Source organism: Pyrus communis, chromosome 6 (genome assembly GCF_041283825.1).
Source record: "Pyrus communis isolate YQ-2024b chromosome 6, ASM4128382v1, whole genome shotgun sequence".
Classification (NCBI taxonomy): Eukaryota; Viridiplantae; Streptophyta; class Magnoliopsida; order Rosales; family Rosaceae; genus Pyrus; species Pyrus communis.
This window is the reverse complement of record NC_142570.1, coordinates 11324902-11352146: the sequence shown is the minus strand read 5'-3', so window position 1 is coordinate 11352146 and position 27245 is coordinate 11324902. Positions and strand designations below refer to the sequence as shown.

Below are 27245 nucleotides of genomic sequence, written 5' to 3'. Positions count from 1 at the left end.
TAGGCACTCATTCATAAGCGGGGGGAGGAGCAAAAGAAAGCAAGTCGAAACTCTGGACATCCATAACTCTCTCAAATAGCCAAACAATCGTGTTCTTCATCAGGCTTGTGGATAATTAACAAGCACAACAAATACATGTCGGTTCATCCCCAACAAAGCCGAAGACCATGCACCACGTGAAACGCCTTGTGGTCCCATTTCATTTAAGATTAAGCCTTAATGGCCCTTAAAGAAATGACAAGTCTAATTCAAGATCAAGTGTTAATCACCCTTGGATCAAATTCAACTCCAAAGAAATGTAGCAAAGCTAAACCTTTGGAGAAAACCAGAAAGCTCTCTGGCCTCATGTTCTTCATCAAGCTCGTGGAAAATCAATAAGCACAACAAACACGTGCCGATTCATCCACTACAAAATCAACAACCACAACAAACATTCCTCGTGATCCCATTTCATTCAAGATCAAGCCTCTATGACCCTTGAAGAAACTTCTAGCCAAATTCAAGATCAAGCTTCGACGACCCTCGAAGAAACTTTCAGCCTAATTCAAGACCAAGCCTCTACAACCCTTGAAGAAACTTCAAGCCAAATTCAAGATCAAGCCTCAATGGCCCTTGAAGAAACCTTCAGCCCAATCAAGACCAAGCCTCTACGGCCCTTGAAGAAACTTTCAGCCAAATTCAAGATCAAGCCTCAACGACCCTTGAATCGACATCTACGTTCAGGGACTTCAAAACACATCTTCATCACATGACAAGCACATGTATACGATGCATCTTGAAGTGGGGGCATTTGTAGACATCAAAATTTCGGTGAAATAAATATTTGCCAACGCATTAAAGTTTTGACAGGCCAAGGCATATGTGGCATGCGTTATTTGTTGCACAAATTGTACACATAGAGTGTGACTTAACAAAATCAGACGAGTCATTAAGAATGACATGTGTCAACATTTGGTGGAAGGGAATTATTTGATTTTAATTTAATTAAATCAAATGTTAATTGATAAAGTCAGATCACGAACCAGCCCACACATCGAGTCCATGTTCTGTCATTAATTAATCAAGCCCACAATCAAGGCCAGATCCATCCATAGTCAAGGCTTGGAAAGTTTATAAATAGGAGGCTCCAAGACAAACAAAAGGGTCCAAAAATCATTTCATGCCTAGACACTGAAGCTTTGAAATTTTGAAGCTCTCAAGCACTCAAACCCCCCAAACACTCAAACACTCAAAGAAGACTCGAAAAATCCTTCATGTTCTTCATCAAATCCTGTGAAGAACCACCAAGCACCCCTACATGTGCCGGGTCCTCCATTTCCAAAGGCCAAAACCTTGCAGCATTTGTTCATCCAAGATCAAGTCATTGCGACCCTTGGATCAACAACAGTACACATCTACACATTTTGAAGATTGAATTAGAGGATCAAGTTGTAAAGAGATTGTAACCCTACAAATTCATTAATACAAAACAATTATTTTGTACACGTGTTCTTGTCTCATTTGTCATAGGAAATTCATGTGTACAACCCTAACCCATCAGCCCATGATTTTGAGCATATGATGGATGAGTGGCACTGACTGTACGATTATTTTCAAAATTTATAATTTCTAGAGATGGATGTCTTCTAGAGTATAGCAATTAGACAGGGGAAGTTGTTTCCCATTGAAAATACATTTGTCTTTTTTTTTTTTTTTACATAATTGAATTTACATTTTAGTTTTAATTATTAAATAAGTTTTTTATATTGTGATATTTTGGGAGATTAATATAATAAAAATTAATTAATTAGAATTAAATATAATTTAGGGAGCTTTATATATAGAGAATGAACTCCGAAACCAGTGAGCTCTCAAAAGGTCTCGTGCTAATGAAGGTGAGCATGTACATATAAGGCATAGAGGATCCACTCCCCTAGGCGGTGTGGGATCTAACAATCCACGAAAGAGCCCAACAAGCATCAATCAAGACTTCTTCATCGTTTGAATGAATCAAACGCGCAAGAGCAAGAAGGGCAGGCTTAACCTGATCAAATGGAGGCTATGGTTTTCCCCTGCAAAAATTTGACAGTGTCCAAGTTGTGTTTCTCAGCATAAAGAGCTTTGCATTCTCATTAAGCTGTGAAAGCAATGGAAGCCAAGCCCCATTACCAAGTACAAGATCACGGCAACTAGGGGAATCACCAACAAGATTTCCCAATGCCCAAACAGCTTGCTCACGAACATCATCACTCGGAGAACTAAGTAGTTTCACAAATATTGGAACAGCTCCCTGACCACCACCTTTGTATTATCAGATGTCCCAAAAGTAATATTTGTAAGAGCCTAAGCAGCTTCAAACAGAAGTTGTGGAAAATCCTCTCTCACTTGAAATATATAGGAAATAAACACAAACACAAACCCCACTCCCAAACTCAACTTTCACTATATTTAAAATAAACTCCACTAGTTTTAAAACATGTCAAGGAGAGACAATATTTAAAATACCAGCTATACCCCTAAGGCTTTAGGGCTGTTAATAGAACTTAGCCCTCACAACTCCACCAAAATTAATATATGTCACAAGCTTTACTCATCATTGACTATTTTTGCAGAATCAGTTCAACCCTTGTCGGAAGGGAATTATTTGATTTTAATTTAATTAAATCAAATGTTAATTGATAGAGTCAGATCATGAACCAGCCCACACATTGAGTCTAGGTTATTTCGTCAATTAATCAAGCCCACAATCAAGGCCAGATCCATCCATAGTCAAGGCTTAGAAAGTCTATAAATAGTAGGCTCCAAGATAAACGAAAGGGTCTAAAAATTATTTCTCACACAGACGCTGAAGCTTTGAAATTATGAAGCTCTCAAGCACTCAAACCCCTCAAAAACTCAAACACTCAAGAAGACTCGGAAAATTCTTCGTGTTCTTCGTCAAATCCCGTGAAGAACCACCAAGCACCCCTACATGTGCTGAATCCTCCATTGCTAAGAGCCAAAACCTTGCGGCATTCGTTCGTCTAAGATCAAGTCATTGCGAGCCTTGGATCAACAATAGTACACATCCACACATTTCGAAGATCAAATCAAAAGATCAAGTTGTAAAAAGATTGTAACCCTACAAATTCATTAATACAAAACAATTATTTTGTACGTGTGTTCTTGTCTCATTTATCACAAGAAATTGTTTACAGCTCTAACCCATCCGTCCATGATTTTAAGCATATGATGGATGAGTGACACTGACTCTACGATTACTTTCAAAATTTATAATTTCTAGAGATGGACATCTTCTAGAGTATAGCAATTGAACAGGTGAAGTTGTTTCTCACTGAAAATACATTTGTTTTTTTTTTTTTTTTTTTTTTTTTTAACATAATTGTACGAACATTTTAGTTTTAATTATTAAATAATTTTTTTATATTGTGATATTTGGGAGATGCTAGTTAGCTACATCAGCTACATGGGTTAAGACAAGAGAAACAAGTGAGTAGAGGTGGCCACCGAGAATTGCCCATATTGGCTCATTAAGCTATTTCACCAATTAATGATTAAACAAAATTATTCATATTATCATACCCAGAATTGTCCATATTAGCTCATCAGGACACAAATGATTAATGTTATATCAAGACAAAAAACAAGAAAGACTCAGAAGGGAAATGGAGATGAAGAGGATTAGAGAAGAGCTGCTGCAGTAGCAAGCCAAACAAAGGAAGACTCAAGCATGATCAACTCATATTTATCTTCTTGTATCTTTGTATTCCATTATTTCATCTACTTTTGATTCTGTTTGAGTATTGTTATCTTGAACACAATCACAATCCAGGAATAATTTAACTTGGCATTCACATAATAGCTAAGTTCTATCTTATTAATGACATTATATAAACTTTTGAAAATCACATGTCGTGTTTTTCAAGGATTAAAAAAAAAAAAAAAATGGACAACACATTGAAATGTTGATTACTATATGCCGAGGCACAATCAGGAAAGCATTATCTGAACATTGTTTATTAAAAAAAAAAAAAAAAAAAAATCAAACTGACCCTTCCTTTTTATATACCCATTATTAATTAAAAAAAAATTCCCAAATCTCATTGATACCAATCGCCTATGATGTATGTTTATGTACAATGGAAGGGAGTATGGCTGCGTGGGCATGGTGTTTCATGAGTGTAGGTTAGAATCTGAATGATTGTAATGTTAACATCTATGTTAATAAAGGGTATTTTTGTAACTTAAGAAATAGCCAATGATGTCATATTCACATCTATTAATTTTTGTCTCTTCTTCAAATATTTAAAAAATATTGTCTCAATATAAAATTAAGTATTAAAAGTGTACTGTATATATAATTTTTTCTATAATTTATGTCATTTTTAAATATTAAAAAATATTTGCGAGACGAAGTTCATTGTCGGGCAAGATTATTATTTTTTGTTTGTTTAATTATAAAACTTACCAATGAAATTTTAATTGGGTACAATACAAATATATATATATATATATATATATATATATATGTATGTATGTATGTATGTTTTTCTTCGTAAACTTAAACTTGGCCAATGCAAGATTTTGGTCAAACATGTATTGTTCGTGGACCAAAATTGGTCAACGCAATTTTGCTCGAGGAAAGGGTGATCGGAAGGTCTGTTGGGAAAAATTCTATTGGCCAAGGGTTTCTATTTTTTATAAGGAAAAATTTAATGCAACGAGGTTCGCACGATGAACTCTGCCAGACGAATGTTTGTTGGGCAAAACCTAATTAAGTGACAAAATGTGAGTTTGTGCGACAAAATTTTTTCTTCTGAAAAATGTCATTATTTTTTTTTTGGTAGTGCCACATGATTTCGCTGTATATATGAACATCGATCATCCTTTAACTTTTTTTTTTAACAAACGATATTATCTACATTAATGAAAGAGGGTGGGCTTAGGCTCACAATGTGATAGCAATAGTGTGGTTCAAATTAACTTTTGACGAGAATCGAACCTAATACCTCTCACTTACAAGTGAAGAGCAATACCACTAAATCCTAGTACTAAGTGACTTAGCTCATTGAAACACAAGTTTTGAAGTTAGATCTTTGGTTTCTTGTAGGCTGCTCTTTAAAACCGTAACCCTAGTTTAGATCTTTGGTTTCTTGTAGGCTGCTCTTTAAAACCGTAACCCTAGTTCTACATTAAGGTTCAATATAATAACACAACAACACGTGTCACATTTGTGTTATTTGAGATAGATATGGGGTAATTTTGTAATAGTATAGAGTCTAAGTGTCTTGTTATTACTTTCTCTCAGCTTCTATTTCCTTATTCTTCTTCGATAGCTTACACTTTCCCTATCTAGATTACTGTTTCTCTGATTAAAATTCCATAGCTTCAGAACTGTGAAAACAATATGGCTCAGGTACTGCCAAGTCTTTAATATTCTTCTCGTCTTATTAGTAGATATTGTTGGAAAATAACAATATATTCCTAGTTTGATAGCTTTTCGTTCACGCGTTTTGATACGTACTATGGTTTTCAACTTAATTATATACTAGTTGCATGTGACGGAAATTAAGATTCAATTTTATTTCCAATGTTGTGTTTTTTGTAGAAAGTTGTGGTGAGGATCATGACTATGGATGACGAGAAGACAAAGCAGAAAGCCATAGAGGCCGTTGCCGACCTATACGGTTTTTCATCTAATTTTTCCAAGTTTCTTTTAATTTGTTTATGCACCTGCTCTTACTTGGAGCAAGACGCTTTCTTTTGTAGTTTATTAAATTTAGCTGGGAATGGGCTGGGGGCAGTTTCTGGTAGGGGTTTGCTAATGCGCCTAATCGGGGCGACCTCCCATAGTTATCTGTATCCATGCGGATTTTGCCATCCTTTTGTCCTGTACTAATGAGATCACTTTGCAGAATGACCAATTGTTTGTTGATAAACAGGGGTTGACTCAATTGCAGCTGATTTGAAGGAGCAGAAGCTTACGGTCGTTGGAGAGATGGACACTATTGCAATAGCCAAAAAGCTGAAGAAAATAGGCAAAATAGATATAGAATCGGTTGGTCCAGCCCAAGAAGAGAAGAAGGAGGAGAAAAAAGAAGTGGAGGGAAAGAAATGATCATGGCGTTTATTTGATGGAGATGGCCCTTATGTATACATGTACTATTTGAAATCAATAATGCTTCCGACCTCATTGTTAACAGTATACCATTGTATATAAAACGCATCCATATTAAAGGGTGTATCAATAATGAATATGTGCTAAATATAGCGTTACTCGTTTGAAATTAATGAAACAAATCATGCATATTCTTGAGATTCTATGCGTGTCAATTATTCAACTAAAGATTAATAATGGTTGTGGAGTGTATGATTTTTCTTTGAATATGATGTTATTTTATTTTCATGTTTTTGATATGGGAGATAGGATTTGCACTGGGTATCTGTTCGAACGAACTAGAAGGAGAAGTACTCCCGAATTTAATTAATTTAAGAGGCATAACGCTGATACAAATAAATCCATGCTCATCATACAAAACATGTCTAATGGCAAGGTAATGATACAACATGGAATCCCCTGCATGCCTCTTATTAATTTATTTATGTAAATTTCATCTTTCACCCGTTTTTGAATTCTATTTCACATACGCTTTCAGCTACAAGAAAATATTGATGAATTCTTTAATAGTTAGAAAGAGTGTTTTCTTTGCTACTCATCATTTGTCATATTTTCTCACGAACCTTATACTAAAAATATAGATGACAAGTCATTATAAGGTGGGTATAGAAAAATAAGGTGGATAATTAGTAGCACTTAGCTAGAAGTGCATGTACAAGAAAACAAAATGTCATTTAGAATCTCTTTCGCCTTTGTACCAAAAGCACAAGCACCGGAGACCAACAGCCTACCCCGGCCCTTCCTATTCAAGGGAGATTTCCCGGCTCTCTTTCCCTGAAATCAATCAAGATAACAAACCCGGACCTCTACCCCGTATCTAATTGAAAATATCTCTTTTTTTTTTTTTTTTTTTTTTTTTTTTTTGGTTCATGTGATGATCTCTGTCTCGTCTTGTGTTTTCCTTAAGTTTGGCTTCTCCTTGCCGGTTGTGCAAGGTTTTAGTATTCCCGTCTTCTCCACGTTGTTCTCCAGAATTGGGTCGACTTTTTCTAACTATAAAACCAAATTTGATTTGCTTGCACCAGATTAATGCCTAAACTCAGTTACATCAATGTCGACTTTTATAAATATACTGTTTTTACTAAAAATATTCCAAGCTACACTCAGTTACATCAAGATCAACTTTTGCTTGCTGACACCATTGGCGCCCATGTAAAAGTATTGGCAGACAACAAATTTGGGTTACTTTTGGGATCCTCCAATCAAAACAAGAATAAAATGCCTCAATAACATGTTTTTTTTTCCTTTCGGGAATTGTATGTGGTGGTCGTGTTTTTGCCCTAGTTGAGAAGAAAGTAATTAAAATTAAAAAATGGTCTTTATTTTTTTTGGTGAAGAAAAAAAAAATGGTCTTTATTATTACATGATGATGATGGAGTCTTATGAAAAGTAAATAAATATTAAATAATGTTGTGAACGAAACAAATTTTCCTCATCATACTCCATAAACAAGCATTAGGGTTACGAGCATATCATAGGAAGAGCTATGAAATCTAGGGTGTCCACTAACGAAAAAAGACAACTGTGTTTGGAATGATTAGTAAAGATTGCAAATTACAACAAAATAATTAGCGCATATTGGCATGCCTGTTGACGTGCAATCAAAAAGAGCAAGCTATGTATAAGACACATAAAAGGGCGATACAATGCCAAGTGAGTGTTTAGGTCGTATTAAAATAGTTTGGATTCGGGACACATATTTTTTACATATATTTTGGCGCACACTTTTATAAGACTCACTCCGTAATGTAGTTCAACGATTCAAATGTTTATCTTTTACATTTTTTCTCAAATATCATCTCTATAAAAAATTACTCAAATCCAAAACCATATGATCGCTGGATTCAATTTAGTGTTTCTTTGTAGAACCGTGTTCGCTCATTTTCTTCACTACATATGAATTGCTTAATGGTTTTAGATTTGTCTAATCTTCTGCAAGAATGATCTATGAATGATATATTAAAATATAGAAGGTTCAGATTGTTGAAATATATTACAAAATGGTGTCAAAATGTGTGTCAAAAGCGTATGTTCACGGATCCTAACATATATATATGTATATATAATTAATGTTTTTACACATATTTTAACACACGTTTTTATGACTTCCATTCCGTAATCTTCTATATTTGTAGTGAAGACATTCATTCATCATTCACATATCATCCTAACAAAAAAAAAAAAAAAAAAAAATATATATATATATATATATATATATATATATATTTAGACAAATACAAAACTATAAGACATTTATTTGTAGTGAAGAAAATGGACAAACATGGTTCTATAAAGAAATACCAAATTTAATCCAAGGGTCGTATGGTTTCGTATTTTGGCGATTTTTCGTAGAGATGATATTTGAGGAAAGACATAAATGATAGATGGTTGGATTGTTAAAATATATTATGGAGTAATTCTCATAAAAACGTATGTCAAAATGTGTGTAAAAAAGATGTATCTCCGGGTCCTAACCCATAAATACATGCTTGTAAGTGTTTTTACTAAAAGTGCTTTTTATTCTAAGTATGTTTTGTTGTAAACATTGGTGGCTGACCACTAAATAATGTAATGGATGACTATATCAACCACTTTAGAACACTGTAGCTTAGCTAGCAGTAAGGCAGCAAGCACTATCATCTGTGCTTATAAAAAGGAATGTTGAGGATGAGAGCAAACACATAGAAGCCACAAGGCTCACGGAAGAGGAAGAGAGAAAAGAGAGGAAGAGGAGAGGAGATAATCAAGAGAGTTAGTTTGTACTCTTATTATTCTAAATTATAATGAAAGCACCACTGCTGCTCCGAGGACGTACTCCAGTCACACTGATTGTAGGGGAACCTCGTAAATTTTGTGTCTTGTTTTATTTATTCCACTGCACACATCGTCGAGTTTTACATCATGTTATCAGCACGAGAAGCTCTCGTGTCAGTGGAAAGCACAAAGCCACAAATCATGTTCACCTATGTTGCTTGGAATCTCACAGATAAGAAAATCTTTGTACTACTGATTTCCCTGAAGCAAATATATATATGTTGTTGTATGATTGTATATCATCATTTGCAGAAGCAAAAGAGTACATACTCAAAATTCGTATCTGACAGCCATATAAACAGCCTTGGAACTCCAACTTGCAGATCTCAGATTGAAATACTTTCTTCTTCAAAGTTGTTCGTCCGCCCAGCACCTACAACATATTAAATTTTCAAAAAATTCCAACGGTGAGATTATCACAGATGCCTAAAATACCAAACTAGCTTCCAATTTTCGCAGAAAATTGGATAGGCACCTTATGAGTACCAAAACTCCATTTAGGTAGCTCAGATCAAAATTGTTTCTTCACGAAATTTGTTCGGTTTCCTCTTATCCATATCATACTACAATTTGAATTAAATATAACGGTTTGATCTCCTCATAAGTTACCGACACTATTGACTCCAAAACTTATGAGAACCGTTTCGATTTTTTCAAAACTCACCGGAGGAGGAACACCGATTGGAAATTAGTGTTTCTATTATTTCCTAGATAACTAAAATGACTTTGAACAGTGAAATAATAATAAAGGTAAAAGGGATGAAATAAAAGAAAATGGCAGACCAAGAAAAAGAAAAAGAAAAAAAGCAAAAGATAAGGACGTAATCATTGCATTTTCTGTTTTGGCAAATTTATGTGCATGGTGTTGGTTTAAATCCCTATCACAAGTTCTATTTATTTATAGTGTGTAGAATTATTACCCTTTGCTTTAAAGCTTTGATATTTATGTGAATGGTGCTTAATCAAAGCCTTTGTCACAAACTTTATTTACTTAAAAGCAATTTATTTACCATGGCTGGAATTACCGCCTATTGCTTTAATTTATTTATTGTACTTCTTTTTGTTACGATGAGTACATACTGGACCCGAAGTTCCTTGATCATATAAGAACCTGAAGTTTCTTGATCCTCATCACATAAAATGATTAGACCTGAAGTTCCATCATGCAAAAAGATCAGGAATGAAGTCCCTAGATCCTCAAGATCAGACATGAAGTTCCTTGATGAGTACCTTAAGTTTGAAGAGCCGAAGTGCCACAACTTAATTGTAATAAAGGCCATAAGAGTCCCAATTCATAGGCTATTAAATAAGGACCAAAAGTTCCTTGATGTATGATACATTTTGTTGGAGAGTTTACAACTCGAAGTTTTGATGATTATTGCATGTCATTGGGCATTGATGTTGAACACTATGTTCCTCATCTTCATACTCAAAAATGATTTAGCAGAATCATTTATTAAGCGAATGAAATTGATTACCCATGCTCTGCTCATGAAAACGAGATTGCAAGTTTTTCTATATGTGGACATACCATTATACATAATCCACTATTATGTTTGGTTGAGACCAGTTACCAACCATCAATATTTCTTAGTACAACTCATGTTTGGGCACCAGCCAAACATTACACGTGTACGGGTTTTTTCATTATGTTATCTATGTGCCTATTACACTGCCACAATGTACTAGAAATGCGGCTTGAAGGCAAACTGGAAATTTATGTTGAATTTAATTCACCATCTATCATTCAACATTCTGAACCCTTGACTGGGGATATGTTTACCGCGTGGCTTGCAGACTAGGATTTTGATAAGACAGTATTCCCGCCGTTCGGGGGAGAAAATAACATCGTTCTAGAAGAATGATGAGAAAATATCATTCAAGAAGAATGAAGAGAAAAGACCGTTCTAGAAGAACGAAGAGAATTTGTCTTATTTTGATTCATGAAGCAATCAATATAAAAACGAAGTGAGAATGATTGAATGATGCAACGATATGCAAATCAAATGCTAGATGCATTTAATGATGCAACGAAAGTAATAAAATCACATAGACTTGTTGCAAATGTGCCTACATGAATTGATGTTCCTGTTGGATAAAATAATGTGGTAACAAATCTGTTACACGCTTGAAGCGTCGAAGACCCTTAGATTCAAAAGGTTCAGTTCTTTGAAAGAAGAAGAATATGGCACTATTGAACTATTGCATTCCCAAAGCATAATTGTTGCATGCCGGAAGCATGACAATCGCCGTATAGATACATGTCCCAAAAAGGACAATCCGCGGACATGGGAATGTTGACGTCTCATGCATGAAGCATGATAGACATATAGGTTCTAATGACTCAACTCCCGGAAGTGGAGATTAAAATCCCAGCTCTATAACACTCTAGAGGAGGTTAAGATCCGCATTCTCTAAATTATGACTATCCTGGAAGAAATAGTGTAATGCCCTTGAAAAGGTAATAGATATCCAAAGAAATGAAAAGCTTTTATGCATGTGCATGCACATAAGAATATGGGATCTCAGATTGATGATAACCCACGGTAATTTTGCTACTAAATTCATCAATGAGTTGTATTGATATTGAGTCACGTTCTTTTGTTTGTCGACGAAAGCAAATATTATTTGCCAAAAATGGAGAAAGGCAATTCCATTACAATCTTGTAAGAATGTGGAAAAATGGACCTATATATATGTGTATATAATACAAATAGCCAAAAGATGTTGAACCAAATGAGGTTACATATGGGCATTTATAATACAGTGAATTACACTCACATGATATGACACAAGATTACTAATTGAAACCTGAAATTATGCTTTTATAAACAAGTTCATATGAATAGAGAATTATATACGAAGGGTTATGAGTCGCCCACATCATATCTCCATAAGTAAATCCCTCAAATATACATGGAAGTAAGTAGCTCTGTATAAATTCCAAGAGAAAATGTGGGCATTTGTAATACAATGAATTACACTCACATGATATGACACAAGGTTACTAATTGAAACCTGAAATTATGCTTTTATAAACAAGTTCATATGAATAGAGAATTATATACGAAGGGTTATGAGTCGCCCACATCATATCTTCATAAGTAAATCCCTCAAATATACATGGAAGCAAGTTGCTCTGTATAAATTCCTAAGGAAAATGTGTTATGAAGTATAGAAAATCCCTGAAAGATTCAGATTGCTTGAAGAAAACTCTGGAAGGGTAAAGCATAAAAGTAATTAAATACCAATGGATGATATAAATTGCCTTAGTGAGTACTATCATTATGATATTGTTGTAACATACTAAAATCTCTTGCAAGAGTCGCTAATATTAGATTTAGACTCCTGATGAGTCTAGAAAGTTTATAAAGTGTTGAGAGAGATATTGTCTTGAACTGTAGAATCGAACAATATGCCAACACGAACTTATCCATGATATTTATAAAGTCATATGGGTTGAAGATTATGAGTTGAAAACTCAAATTATTTAGACACTAAGAATGATCATTTATCTTCGTGAAGGTAAAGATAAATTGATATTTGGTCCAGAAGTACCACATCTTAGTGAAGTATATGCTTTATTGTATTTGGCACAATACATTCAATGAAATAAAGCTTATCTATTAATATCTTCGAGAAATTACATGCACATGAGTTAAAACAAACAAATAGGAAGGAACCTTTCACAAAGGTTGCTCATGAGAAGCCTCAATACCTGGAAGTACCCCAGAAAGGGAAGGCACCAGAGGTTGATTATTTAGAGCCTCAGTACTTGGTGAAACTCTAGACGGTTGAGACAACGGATGTCTTTGGAATAAAGACTCGAACCCCTGATTGTCATTTTGAGTCCGACATTCGGATTCCAGTAGTTGGTCGAGCTTTCTTTTCATGCTCATCGAGTAATTATTTGCAAGCATGTGTAACACTCTATTCTCGTGCTTGAGCCCTCTAATCTCTTGTTTAAGACTTGCCACCTCAGCCATCAATGATTAAACTTGGTAAGTTCAAGCAAGTAGGCGTTGGCCCATATTAGAAACAGAGCCCGCACACTAAATTATGAGAGCCAAGGAGTCTAGAACGGCCGACTCATCAGATCGGTTTGAAAGGATTCTGTTATCCTTGGGAATGAGAAGATCCCTAGCTACCACTGTAGTGGTTATGTTATTCTTCATCACAGAGTCTCCAACTGTAAGAGGACCATTAGAAGATAAGAAGGACGAGCGCTATATATTATCCTGACGTAGCTCGTTTGTATCCCTCCCGAGACTCAAATCTAAACAAAGGTTAAACGGGTAAGCCATTTTCAGAAATGATGAAAGAAAAATAAGCTCAGATAAAATCTCAAAAGTGCAAGAAAGGGAAAATTCTACATGCATAAGTTTTTCGAGCATACATTTTGAGCACAATTGATGCCTCTATAAAAGAAGAAGCAACATGGCCACTTGTTCAAAAATCGAAGAGACATCGCTCTCCGAATTTCAAAAGCCAGATTTTTAGGATAAATTCGTTAATATTTCTTAGACGCAATCTCAACTTTTGGATATCACGTGCAACTTTGTCAAAGATCTTTGATAAAGTTGAAAACGCGTAAATCTTACTGTTCTAATTACATCACAGTTGCTAACAAGCGTAAAGACAAAACACCACTAGTTGCTATTGGGAAATCCCTATATATGTCGACCTTTATCTTCCATAACAAGGTAGACCTACAAAAATATCTAACTCTTCTTCATCTCCGAGAATGCATCTTCAACAAAGCATCTCGAAATACTCAGTTTTCTTCCTCTCCGAGAATACCTCTTCAAATAAGTCACACCATAGCAAGAATATCTCATATCATCAGGGACGAGAGCAAGAGTATCTCATATCATGCAATCTCCCTGTCTTTTCCTTGCAGGACAATGAGAAAGAGAGCAATTAGTCGCCACATGGAATCAAGCTCCCGATCTGGAACTGATTGCCTGGAACCTTTGCCTGGTTGCTTACCTTGCATTGCTTTCGAGTACTCATTTTCAACTGTTGATATGATGTTGGTTATTTACACTGAAGCTGCCAAGCATGATGAGTCGCTGAGAAGTGATGTTTTGAATGACCTTTCAAATGCAAGGTTTGCATTCTACTCCTGCATTAGAGGACAAAAACTGCAAGAGAAGATGCCAAACCTGCATAGGGAAAATACCACTTCTGCAAGGGGAACATACAAGGCAAGTGATAATGATACATTAAGCATGTGGAGACAAGCACAACAAAACACGTGCCGATTCATCCCTGACGGAGCTGAAGAACACTTGTTACGTGGAGCTGCTCGTGGTTCCATTTCATTCAAGAACAAGTCCCAAGGTCCTTGAAGAAATCATAAGTCCGATTCCAGATCAAGTGTCCACCACCCTTGAATCAAATTCAGCTCCAGATAAAAGGAGTAAATTCAGACCTTTGGAGGAAGTTTAGCAAAAGGTCCTCCAACCTAGTTCAAGACCAAGCCTATGGAAAGTCAACAAGCACAACAGATGTGGTACTATTTATCAAGGGGAGCATCCAAAAACAGATCAAGATTTTAACGAGTCAATTGAAGATTTCTAGTCATCCAAGGGGGAATGTTGTAAACATTGGTGGCTGACCACTAAATGATGTAATGGATGACTATATCAACCACTTTAAAACATTGTAGCTTAGCTGGTAGCAAGGCAACAAACACTATCATCTGTGCTTATAATGAAAGCACCACTGCTACTCCGAGGACGTACTCCAGTCACACTGACTGTAAAGGAACCTCTTAAAATTTATATCTTATTTTATTTATTCCACTGAACACATCGTCGAGTTTTACAACATGTTTGAAATTTTTATTAAAAATTCAAATACTTTTAAAAATCATTTGAAGGTGTTTGATGAAGAAAGTTTTTATGACTTAAGAAACACATTAAAGTTTGATTAAAAATATACTAGTAGGTTCACCATAAAGTGTTTCTATAACACGAAAGTACTTTAAGTTTTCTACCAAACTTGGTAAAAAAACGTTGTAGTTGTCAACAAGCGTTTTTTCTCTTCAAGCAGTTCGAAACAAACCCTGAGTTTATGAAACCTTATCTCACTGCCATTGATTGACATTTATATGAAGACCAAGAAGTACCGTTAATCAATATTCATATGAAGACCAAGAAGTAGTGATCAATATCAAGCAGTCACGGCGATCGGCATTAAAATAAAATAAACCATCTTAATTCTTCAATAATCTCACAAACAACTTCTCCACCTTGAAAGAATTATAATAATATTAGATAACAAAAACATAATATTCTTGATCTCCAAAAGAAGGAAATTTATATCTAAAAGAAAATAGAGTAGAAATATTCTTTGTTAACCTAAATTAATTTCCCTTTTTTTTTTTCCCCCCACCATATTTGTGAAGATATAAATTAACCACATCCAATAAGAGAATGACATGCATACTATTAACTCAATATAACGAATTTACTCTTGATGTCATGAGCAGACCACACCAGACCTTAAGGGGCTAAGCATCAACCTGCCCTATAGGTCTTGGGTATGCATGTCAAGGTGTAGCGGGCTCATAATATTCCCACATCTGCCATCGTGCTTTTCTCAGCTCAAGAAGGTAAGGGTTAACTCTTCAAAGTCTCGCTTGCGTGTCCTACATGGCGCATCAGCCTACCAAGTAGTCTGTGAAATGTGGTTTGCACCATGCTAGCAAAACATAGTGGTTTGCTTGACTGTCTTTCCAATAAATAGTCAGTTCAAATAGGAAGTCGATAATCACAATTTACTCACTATATTCAGTTTCTCTCAAATTTTTTCTAACTTAGGTATCGGAGGCCCTTTGTCAGACACTGACACACCTCGACCCAGAATATCCACTAGGACTTCGAATCAAGTTGTGCTAGCCGACACCTGGAAAGTGACGAAGCTATAAAGTATAATAATGTGCACAATGTGAATAAATTTAAACCTAAAAGTGCCAAATGACCAAAGTGCACTGTGAGCGGGAACGAGCCCGTTTCACACGCAACGTCAGAGCATAAGTAAAGTACAGTAGTGTGGGTAAGGATCATACCCTCAGAGGTAGCCACCTATACTAAGATTCACCACAAATCCTCATTGATACGAACTTCCAACAGCTAAAACTTGGAGGGGTGCAAAAACAAGTGTGAATGGGCCTAAAAATAAAGTTTTTAATAAAAACCTTTTGAAAACATTATAACCCTTCGCTGTAAAACCCGTATAATTTTTCAGAAAATAATAATACATACGTATATAGAAATCATGCTCGAGAGTAATGAAAACCAAGTATATGCCATGTCAAGTATCTCGGCAATGAAATAAGTAAGCTAGGTTGAATAAATCAATGTAAAATGATATGCCAGCCGGAGTCATCTAATGTGACTTGTACACTTCTAAACCTACACACGAGTCGAAACCATCTAATGTGGTCTGTACGATAGGCTTGGTGTAAATAAATACGCTCAAGTGCTACGATCACATAAAGGCTATGCGAAGTATTGCAAGTCACCTATGAGTCGGAACCACCTAATGTGGTCTATACGACAAGCTGGCACCTGCCTTGGATCCAAGGTGAGCGTACGGTGAACAATCACGTGAAGGCTAGTCCTGACCTCGGGCGGAGCACTAATACCGGGGTGCAGGATAATGAGTACCAAATGCATCTAGGCATAACCATGTACATCACAACCACTAACATCATAATGTACTCACCTGTAGCTTACCTGGGCTCTGCAGCATCATGCAACATTATACATGACTACACTAATGCATATACTAAAATATAACACAAGTATGACATGGCATTTCAATCACATTTCATTTAAAACGATTTTTTGGAAAAACATAAAGTATACACACGTATATATATAGAAAACCAAAAGCCTACTCACCTAGAGTCCGCACAACAACTCCCTAGCACAACATCAAGGCGTCACGAACGATCGTCGCCTAGAAAAATTATCAAATCATGTCTTAGAATTCTTATCAATAGAAAATATAACTTACATGTCCTAATTGGGAAGATTCTTACGTTGGATTCCCGATCTGTAAATTTCTAATATCCTTAAATATTACGTATTATAACGTATCAAAGTTTGGTGACAATCCAACGGTCGGATCGTCGATTGCTAAAATAAAGTAACGCACCTTAATCAAACTAGATTCACAATACTCAAATCCACATCATATGGATATCAATTTAGTGTAAAATAGCATCGGCGGCCCATTGGCTCGGCCGCCCCGACTTGTCGGAAAATTTAACTATTTCTAAAAATTCTCAAACTTCACAGAAATGAAGATCTCAGTGAGTGGAGCAACTTTCATACCTGTGATTAAGGCCAATTTAGCCGAGAAGCACCTCAAATTCCCTTCGATCCGTCGGAAACCCTATAAAAGGTGATTCTTGATTTGTCCTCAAATCGACTCTGACACTTCAACCAATGATTGGGAATTGTTTCTAGACTCAAGGGAAGTATATTGGTGGTGGCAATTGAGAGAAATCATTGCAGAAATGGTGGATTGCCACGAAGAACACCACGGTGCAGCCGATATTCTTGTCACGAAACCAGACCAAATCTTGTCCAATTTGTGCAGAAAATCGAAGAGGAATGATCAATGAGAAGTTCCCAAGTAGTGGGTTAGTGCAATTTGCCGGAATTTGACGAGAGAAAGCACCGGATTTCATGCATTTCCACCGAGTTGGGTACGGGTCATGGTGAACTCGGCGGTTCTCCTCCTCCTCTTCTTCTTTCCTTTATCTCCTTTCTCTCTTCCCTAATTGGTCACCCTCACATCTCTCCTCTTCTAATTTACCTCACCTCTCCCTCCTTTCTCTCCTTTATCCTCCATCTCCACCGTCCAACTTTCTTCCTTTTAATCTGGGCCACACACGTGGCCTTCCTGATAGCTACAGAAATCTGGAACATTCCAGACGATAACCAATTTACTAAAATGCCCTTAGCTTTAAAGATTAATATCTCCTTCGTTATAATTCCAAATCACGATCCGTTTACGCCCACACGTTCGTGGCGACGAGTACTATGAGGATACGCCAAGAAATTGAACCTAACGTGACACGACACAGCAGTCAATAAAAGTCAACACTTTGCCTCGAAGAGCATTTTTGTAAATTCACGTTTAAAAATTATAAAAATCGTAATAATTGGGGAAGGGTCGTTACTGACACCGGTCTCATTTTTTTCTTGAATGTTCGTCATGTAAGCCAATAATATTATTGTTTTGCAGGTGTGATCGCCAATCCATATTGAGACTAAATTTGCATCCACACTATTAATGGGCTGGACGGTTGGAAACTTGGGTGCCTAAGGTGAATTGACCGGATTACTTGGTTGGGAAATGGCACTTTCTTTTTTGCTAAGATCAATCCTCATATATTGATTTCTTTTTGACCAGCTAGTCCATATTGTAAACTATCAAATTAACAGTGGAAGGTTTTCCAACCCAAAACGTAATGCATTATGTAAATCAAGCCTTCGGTCAGCTCACGAGTCAGTCACGTAGTTCATGAAGACGTACATTGAACCTATATGCTCTCCCTGCAATGGTCAATATTGAAATTCAAAAACAATTCAGCGAACCCCGCAACTTTTTGATGGTAGGTGATCGTAAATTAATATAAAGTTCGTTAACCTTTTGAAGACAACAATCAAAATCATGCAGAAATGTATTTTAAGAGGTTAATAACATTCATCTTTACATATATTAAATCCACTTCTTCCAATGTAGTCATGATTATAAAGCAATTGCAATATGGCCGGTGTAGTATAAGGCCCGCACCTTGTGTAAAGAGTTCAAAGCAGTGTATTGGTTAAAACTCAGATGATATTCTTTAAAATTACATACCGTAAGGAAACGAAAATAGTTATATATTTAAACCAAAAGCATGTGTTTGGACTCTTTGGAAATTTAATGATGAAGAAAATAATAGCCTAGCAAGGAAACGAAAATAATTATGGGGAGTGCTAACAATTTTCTCACTTCTATTCATGCCACATGTATTTTACTAGCATGCATAACTAAAGATTTAATTAATTTTTGGTTGACATACTAAAATTTTAATTAAACTAACAAGGGAAGAACAAAACTTTAATATAATTAAAATTTTAGTATTGAGTGATAATGGAGTACACATTGCATGAGGAGAAATGAGAAAGTTAAAATGAGAAGGTAAGTGAGAAAGTTGCTAGCATTTCTCAACAATTACACAAAAAAGCATGAGTTAGAATCTTGTAAATCTAATTAGGTTTAAATTAATGACCAAGTTGATAATATAATAATTGAAGCTTATTGAGCATAGATATATACATAATTAGATGGCATGATCATCCCGACATCCACCAATAGTTTAATTACGAAGTACTTCAAAATCCCATTCAATTTGTCCTTCGTCGCTGAGAAATATTTTGTCAAGACAACTCTCGTATGGAACAAACACAAGTGTGAAGTGATGTAAAATACAAATAATGGCGTGGCACTTTTTGTGAGAATGACACTGCGAATGATATGGTGGGGATTCTCTACCAAAATTTTTCACTTCATCTTCTTAAACGGCTGCAGCTCAATAAAGAACTGTCAAAATTTAAAAAAGAAGAAGGCTGCTCCATGTGTATTATTCTATCAGTTCGTGCGCGAATAAAACGTGATTGATTTTTTTTTTTTTTTTGAGGTAAAAAACGTGATTGAATTTTTTTTTTTTGAACAAAAAAAGGTGATTGATTTGAATCACATATTCTAAAATACATTGATCTTGGACCGCTAATATATGCTCAAGTCTCTTTCGTTCCCTGTCCCCCTACTAGTCAACGACTAAGAAAATGGAAAGCGCTCCTCCATATCAAAAGCAAGGACAATCTTAACTAATCATTAACCTAATTAATCCAATGATAATTGGATAACTAAATGCATGATCCCTAAGCTTCAGACCGTTCCTTAATTAATTAGATACTCAGCATAAACTTCTGAAACATATAAATAAGCTCATTTAGACACATTTCTAGTTGCCCCCGTGGTTCTAATTTGATTTCCTTCATCTATTATGGCTCGGGTGTGTCCTCAATCTCCCCAAGTTCTCTCTATCTGTCCCTACTTTAATAGTTCATCAAAAAGAGAACCTTATACCATTTGGATGAAATCACTTGTATGCCATACAAATGGTTGCACTGTCTACAATTCCAACGGCAACATTGTTTATCGAGTTGACAACTACGACAAAAAGTGTAGCAATGAAGTTCATCTCATGGATCTCCAAGGCAAAGTTCTCTATACCATACTTAAAAAGGTATAATATAATATGAATATGGTTACGCTTTCTAACCATGAATTCGAGTATTTTATGGTAGTGAAATGCTTTGATTATGCAGAAGTTACAAGCTTTTGAACGATGGGATGGCTATAGAACGAGTAGCTCTTCTAAGGAAAGCAAGGACAAGCCTTGGTTTCAAGTGAAAAGTTATAGTAGAATGCTAATGGGAAGCATAGCTTGTCAAATTACAGTGGAGTGTGACAAGTATTGGATAGTGAAATTGGCAGGGAAGAGTGGTGCTGTGGGATTTAGAATAGTAGACATTGATGGAGATATTGTTGCAGAGGTGAGCCTTGGCTCTCTTAATTAATATTTAATTATATATACCTTATAAGGATCAACCGTTTTTTTATTTATCATTTATCTGTTAAAAAATTTAACATTTTTTTGGGTGGCTTGTGCAGGCAAAGCAGAAGCTATCATCTTCTGGAGTAGTTCTGGGGGACGATGTCTTAACTTTAGAGGTGGTTCCTCATATGGACCATTCCCTTATAATGGCTATTGTGATTGTGTACGGATTGATTTGTCGCAAAATGTAAGTGTGATCACATTATAATTATATATAGCGTGGCTATTTCCAAAGCATGTAAAAGTGCGGCTTCTCATGAGTTACTGTTGTGCTTTCATTACAGCTAGAGATTGTGGTTCTTTGTAACTAATTCATAAATCAACTAGGCCCTTTTACTTCTAGTTGAATGCTATTTGCATCCCACCAGTGGTGGAACCTCCTCGTTCACCCTTTTTATTTAACGAATTTTTCCTATACACATGATATAATTGGAATTGTTCATCTGCTAAATCATTATTTCAAGATAATGTCTATGAAAAATCAAGCAAATTCGAAATCATTTAGTCATGCATATATATAAATTAAATGTTGGTTCACCATGACGATCTTGTTACCAAAACCGTGTTTATTTGATACACATATTGATGACTATGTAAACTATCACCAATTTATTTGCATTTTGGTATAGATAATCCTCAAATGATGATTTAGGAGATGACTATATAAACGAAATATTTTTAAATAAAAATGGTGGAATGAGGAGGTTTCACCAACAGTAAGACGCAAGTATTATATATAAATTTATAATTGGAACTTTCCAATTACTTAATCTACATTTGAAGATCATCCCTACAAAAAATCACTCGAATAGATATCATTTATGTATCTGATTGTATGAATCAATTTGACGATGTGAATACCAAGTAACATATTCATGATGAATCATCTATTTATTTGATACATCTGGATGACTAAAGGATCTTGGATTCACGTGATTTTTTGTATAGATCATCTTCAACTGAAGATTAAGAAATTGAACGAGTTTCATTAGGTAATTTATACGGTAAAAATAAGTTATTTGAAGGGGTGGGATATGTGGACATGTGCACTCCTCATTCGGGATGCAAGTATTATCCTTTCTTCTATATCTAAAGATCTATCTAAACATAGAGAGAAAATGCGAAAAATAAAACTTCTGAATGTAAACTATTCTGAATTTCTTTAGTTTTTGGTTTGGATGCACTACAACAAAGTAGCTATTTAGCGAGAAAAATAGTTGTTGCTACAAGTCACCATATGGTTGGATATCTCCATTCCTTTTAGAAACTTAAGAGGAATGAGGAAATATATATATACATTTAAGACCTGTTTGATAATCATTTTATTTGTAGTTTTTTATTTGTTTATTTTTATTTATATTTTTTTAGAAACATTGGAGAAATAAAAGAGTAGATACAAAAATCCGACATTAGAATGAGAATATACTAGGGATTCTCAATTCTGATTTCGACCCATGTGAAATTAAGGATGTTTTTTTTCTTTTCGAAATGATGCTCTCACAGCGCTAGGCCTTGACGACATTCCCCCACTCTTTTTCCAGAAGTTTTGGCACATTGTTGGCCCCGACATCATTACTGCAATCTTATCGGTTCTGAAGTCGGGTAAAATTATGAGAAAAGTTAATTTTACCTACGTTGCTTTGATTCCTAAGCAGAAGCACCCCACGGACATTTGCCACCTCCACCCAATCAGCCTCTGTAATGTCCTCTATAAGGGTATTTCAAAGGTGCTCACCAACTGTCTGAAGCTTATACTCGCTCAACTCATCTCCGAACACCAAAGAGCATTCGTTCCCGGTGGCTAATCTCTGACAACACCCTTTTGGCTTCAGAACTAACCCACCATCTTTTCCGTAGCAAGCGTGGTAAGAAGGATTATATGGTGATGAAACTCAATATGAGTAAGGCGTATGATCGGGTGGAGTGGGTTACTTAAAAGGTGTTTTGACAAAGTTGGGGTTGCCCCAGAAGATGGATTGGCCTCCTAGTGCTATGTGTGTCCACTATTTCCTACTTCTATCTGATTAATGGCTCTCACTGTGGCTACCTACATCCGGGGTGGGGCCTTCGACGAGGGGACCCACTTTCTCCCTACATTTTCCTCCTTTGTGCCAAGGGTCTCTCGACCCTATTTTCGAAGCATGTTAGGGAGCAAGCGCTGCATAGGATTGCCATTTGTCTTGGAACTCCCCCTATTAGTCACTGATTCTTCGCGGATGACAGCCTCTTTTTTGCCCGGGCATCCGTGATTGACCGCTTCCAAATCTGCAAAAGAGCTCTGTTTGCTTCAGTAGAAATGTAAAACAACAAGACCAGGTTCTATTGAGTGGCCTCTTGGGTGTGACTCGTGTTGACAAACACGAGAAATACCTCGGCCTCCCCACACTTATAGGCCTAAACTAGTGGGCATGCTTCTATCACATTAAAGAGCGACTGTGGAAGCGCCTTCAATGATGGAAGAGGCATCTTCTGAGTGTGATTGGTAGGGAGCTGCTTATCAAAATCGTGGGTCAATCCATCCCTATTCATGCTATGCAATGCTTCCTTTAGCCTAAGTATTTCTGCGATGATCTCAATAAAATGGTGACCCGATTTTGGTGGAATGGAACTGACGATTCTAGGAAGTTACATTGGCTTTCCTGGGAGAAGCTTTGCTTTGCACCCCAAAATCCAAGGGTGGCGTGGGTTTTCGAAATATGCATGCATTCAATCTTGGACTATTGGCCAAACAGGGTTGGTGTCTCCTTATTAGGAAAATATTTCTCATTAACTCTATCAATAACTGTTACACTGTAGGTATTTATACAAGTCTATTACAACTAGCAAAGAAAGATTGCTTAATCTCTAAGTATTTTCTCTTCCTGGTGTAATTACATTTGTATCCTTAATATCCCTCCTCAAACGAAACGGGGAAAGTCTCAGTTGAAGTTTGGAACGAAGAAACAGGAATCTGGGCTTGGACAGAGCCTTGGTGCAAATATCAGCAATCTGATCCTGGGAAGCCACAAAATGCACAGAGACTTGATTTGCCAGAACTTGTTCACGAATGTAATGGTAATCGAGCTCGACATGCTTGGTACGAGCATGGAAAATGGGATTTTTGGCTAAGGAAAGAGCTGAGATATTATCACACCATAACTGGGGAGAATGGGGTAGAGGATAAGTAAGGTCAGCAAGGAGTTTGCAGAGCCATGTGAGTTCTGCAGCAGTGTTAGCAAGAGAACGATACTCGGCTTCAGTGGAGGAGCGAGCAACAGTAGGTTGCTTCTTTGCACTCCAACTAATAAGAGAATTGCCAAAGTAAATGCAATAACCTCCTGTGGAACGCCTGTTTAAAGAGCAGCCTGCCCAATCTGCATCAGAAAAGGCATGAAGAGATGGAGCCTGAGAACACTTGGAGAACCATAAGCCCAGGTCAAGAGAACCCTTGAGATAACAGAGAATGCGCTTCACAGCTTGCATATGGGAGATCCGTGGAGTGTGCATAAACTGACAAACCAAATTAACAGCAAAACTGAGATCAGGTCGAGTCCAAGTTAAGTACTGAAGAGCACCAACGAGAGAGCGATATTCAGAAGCATTGTCAAGGAGAGGAGAAGTGTGATCAAGCTTAGTGGTACTGAGAGGAGTGGTCCAGGGCTTGGCACCTTCCATGTTTGCCTTGGTCAGAAGATCTAAGGTATACTTAGTCTGATTTATAAAGATACCTGAAGAGGACCGTTTTACTTCGATGCCAAGGAAGTAGTGAAGAGCACCAAGATCTTTGATGGGAAAAAGAGCACTAAGATGAGATATAACTTGTTGACAGGCTGCAGAGGAAGGGCCAGTCACTAAAATATCATCCACATAGACGAGGATGAACACCAAAGTGGGAGAGTGCTTGACAAACAGCGAGTGATCACTTTGAGAGCCTTGGAACCCAAGAGAAGATAAAGCCGTATGAAGTTTAGCATACCAGGCGCGTGGGGCCTGTTTTAAACCATAAAGAGACCGGTGAAGATGACAAACATGATGTGGTTTAGCTGGATCTTCAAAGCCAGGTGGCTGTTGCATGAACACAGATTCAGTGAAAGTGCCATGGAGAAAGGCATTGCTGACATCGAGCTGATTGAGGAACCAATCATATTGAGCAGCAAGAGTGAGAAAGAGACGAATGGTGACAGGTTTAGCCACTGGACTAAAGGTTTCAGTGTAATCCAAGCCCTCTTGCTGGTGAAAGCCTTTTGCAACTAAACGGGCTTTATACCGATCAATAGAGCCATCGGGTTTTCGTTTGATCCGAAAAACCCATTTACAACCCACAAGATTTGGAGAAGAAGAAGAAGGGACAAGGGACCAGGTACCAGTGTTGGTAAGGGCAGTAAACTCTTCTTGCATTGCTGTGCGCCAATGGGAGTATTTGGAAGCTTGGGAGTAAGTTGTAGGAATATAGTCAACAGTAAGATGGGGAGGAATAGGATGCTTAGTGGCAGTGAGGGCTTTAGGTTTAAAAATGCCGGATTTGGATCGTGTTTGCATGGGGTGAAGGTTGGTGGGTGCTGGAGACTGTGAGGAATGGGAAAGTGAGGGATTTGCATGAGGGGATAAGGAGGCAGGGTGGGAGGAGAGAGATATGGATGGGGAGAGAGGTGCAGGATTCACAGAAGAAGAGAGAGATGGGGATGAAGGTGAGGAAAGAACAGGAGGTGAGGGGAGAAAGGAAAAAGTAAGAGAAGAGGGGATGGAAGATTGGGAGGAGGAAGAAGGAACATTAGGAGATGAAGAGGAAGGCAAGGAATGAAAGGGAAAATTGGATTCATCAAAGAGAACATGGTGTGAAACATAGATTCTGTGAGTGGAAGGATGAAGACAGAGATAGCCCTTATGATTTAGGCTATACTCCAAGAAGACACAGGGCTTGCTTTTAGGGTCGAGTTTGGAGGATGTGTATGGCTTCAACCAAGGAAAGCAATGACAACCAAAGACCTTGAGAAAGTTATAATCTGGGGTTTTCTTGAAGAGAGACTGCCAAGGAGAAGGTCGGGAGATAGTAGGTAGCTTGTTGATTAGATAGACAGATGTAGTGAAAGCCTCAACCCAATAAGTATGGGGCACTTTAGATGCTGCCAAGAGAGTCCGAGCAGTCTCAACTATGTGCCTATGCTTACGCTCAGCACACCCATTCTGCTTAGGAGTGTGAAGACAGGTGAGTTGATGTTGAATTTCATAGCTAGATAAGAACTGAGAAACAGCAGTGCTAACAAACTCTCCACCAGAATCTGAGCGTAAAGCAATAACCTTGGAACACAGAGAGTTTTCAACAAGTAATTTCCATTGCTTAAACACAGTAAGTACATTAGATTTACACTTCAAAGGATAGAACCAGCAATAACGGGTATAGTCATCTAGGAAAATAACATAGTATCAAAAACCCTGATGAGAAACAGTGGGTGAAGGGCCCCAAACATCCGTGTGAATGAGTTCTAGAGGTTTGCTGGTAGTACAAGTAGTTCTTGAAAATGGAAGTCTGGAACATTTCCCTAGTGCACAATCTGAGCAAAAGGTTTTATTAAAACGATCAACAACAGCAATACAGGATTGAGAGGCCAACTTATTTACAATCTTCACAGAATGGTGGCCCAATCTTTGATGCCAGAGATGTCTTGGAGCTTTGACAAAAGCAACTAAAGCATGAGGAGAAGGAGCAGGTAATGATGCTGTGGAAAGTGGATAGAAGCCATGTTGAACTGGACCTTTAAAAAGCATCCTCCTCGAAGAAAGATCCTTCACAGTGAAGTGAGAGGGATAAAGATGCATAGAACATGAGTTGTCAAGTAGAAATTGATTCACAGAGAGAAGATTATGCTTTAAGGCAGGGACATGTAAAACATTCTTTAACAAAAAAGAATGAGTAGAAGTATGCAAAGATGATTCACCAGAGTGGAGAATGGGCAAACCTTTGCCATCTCCAATATACACTTGTTCTGGACCAGTATATGCTTCTGAATTCAGAAGATGGGCAGTCGAATTTGTCATGTGTGAGCTAGCACCAGAGTCGACGATCCAGGTAGGAGTAGGAGTGGAAGTATTAGCAATCATGGCTGAATGAGAAGCTTTGCCAGTGTAGTGATGATCCATGCGATGAGGACAATCACAGGCTTCATGGTCTGGTTGGCGACAGATCTGACAGAATAACTTTCGAGGAGAAGAGTAATGTGGACGAGCGCCACGAGGGAATCGTTGATTAGGATTCCGAGAGTAGTTATTCCGTCCAGTGTTGTATCTAGAGTTGCCACGAGATTGAAAATTACCCCGATTTGGACGGCCTTGATTGGTAAAACCTTGAGAAGCATGCGAAGCAACAAAACCTTGAGGAGGAGAATTTGCAGGCAAAGGAAGAAGACCAGCAGATGAATGATACGCTTGAAAAAGGGCAGTGGAAACAGGTTTCTTCCGATTATTGAGTTGAATTTCCTTACTAAGAAGTAAGCCATGCAACTCATCAATAGTTGTGGAACCAATACGGAACTGAATAGCATCCACAAACGAGTCAAATTCAGGAGGTAAGCCATGAAGTGTGACTGAGATGAGTTCTGAATCTTC

The 27245-nt window shown here is 37.1% G+C and overlaps 2 protein-coding genes across 2 annotated transcripts; both read left to right on the top strand.

Moving 5' to 3' along the window:
• Window positions 1-5322: 5322 nt before the first annotated feature.
• On the top strand, window positions 5323-6255 carry LOC148696290 (heavy metal-associated isoprenylated plant protein 39-like). The gene is made up of 3 exons (XM_088696206.1): window positions 5323-5395; window positions 5588-5666; window positions 5922-6255. Exons 1-3 carry the CDS (start codon window positions 5387-5389, stop codon window positions 6095-6097), a joined length of 264 nt encoding a protein of 87 aa, XP_088552332.1. The 5' UTR covers window positions 5323-5386; the 3' UTR covers window positions 6098-6255.
• A 13650-nt stretch (window positions 6256-19905) lies between these two features.
• Window positions 19906-21011, top strand: LOC137709837 (LURP-one-like protein (DUF567)). Its single transcript, XM_068448818.2, has 3 exons — window positions 19906-20291; window positions 20374-20601; window positions 20720-21011. The coding sequence occupies exons 1-3, from the start codon at window positions 20049-20051 to the stop codon at window positions 20852-20854; spliced, it is 606 nt and encodes a 201-aa protein (XP_068304919.2). The 5' UTR covers window positions 19906-20048; the 3' UTR covers window positions 20855-21011.
• Window positions 21012-27245: the final 6234 nt, after the last annotated feature.

What these genes read in the sequence shown, in the direction of transcription:
- LOC148696290 (XM_088696206.1), top strand. An exon ending in GGCCGTTGCCGACCTATACG is followed by an intron (nt 5,667 to 5,921) that starts GTTTTTCATCTA and finishes GTTGATAAACAG; the next exon opens with GGGTTGACTCAATTGCAGCT.
- LOC137709837 (XM_068448818.2), top strand. Translation starts at nt 20,049, where the DNA reads ATGGCTCGGGTGTGTCCTCAATCTCCCCAAGTTCTCTCTATCTGTCCC. An exon ending in TCTATACCATACTTAAAAAG is followed by an intron (nt 20,292 to 20,373) that starts GTATAATATAAT and finishes TTGATTATGCAG; the next exon opens with AAGTTACAAGCTTTTGAACG. An exon ending in ATGGAGATATTGTTGCAGAG is followed by an intron (nt 20,602 to 20,719) that starts GTGAGCCTTGGC and finishes TGGCTTGTGCAG; the next exon opens with GCAAAGCAGAAGCTATCATC.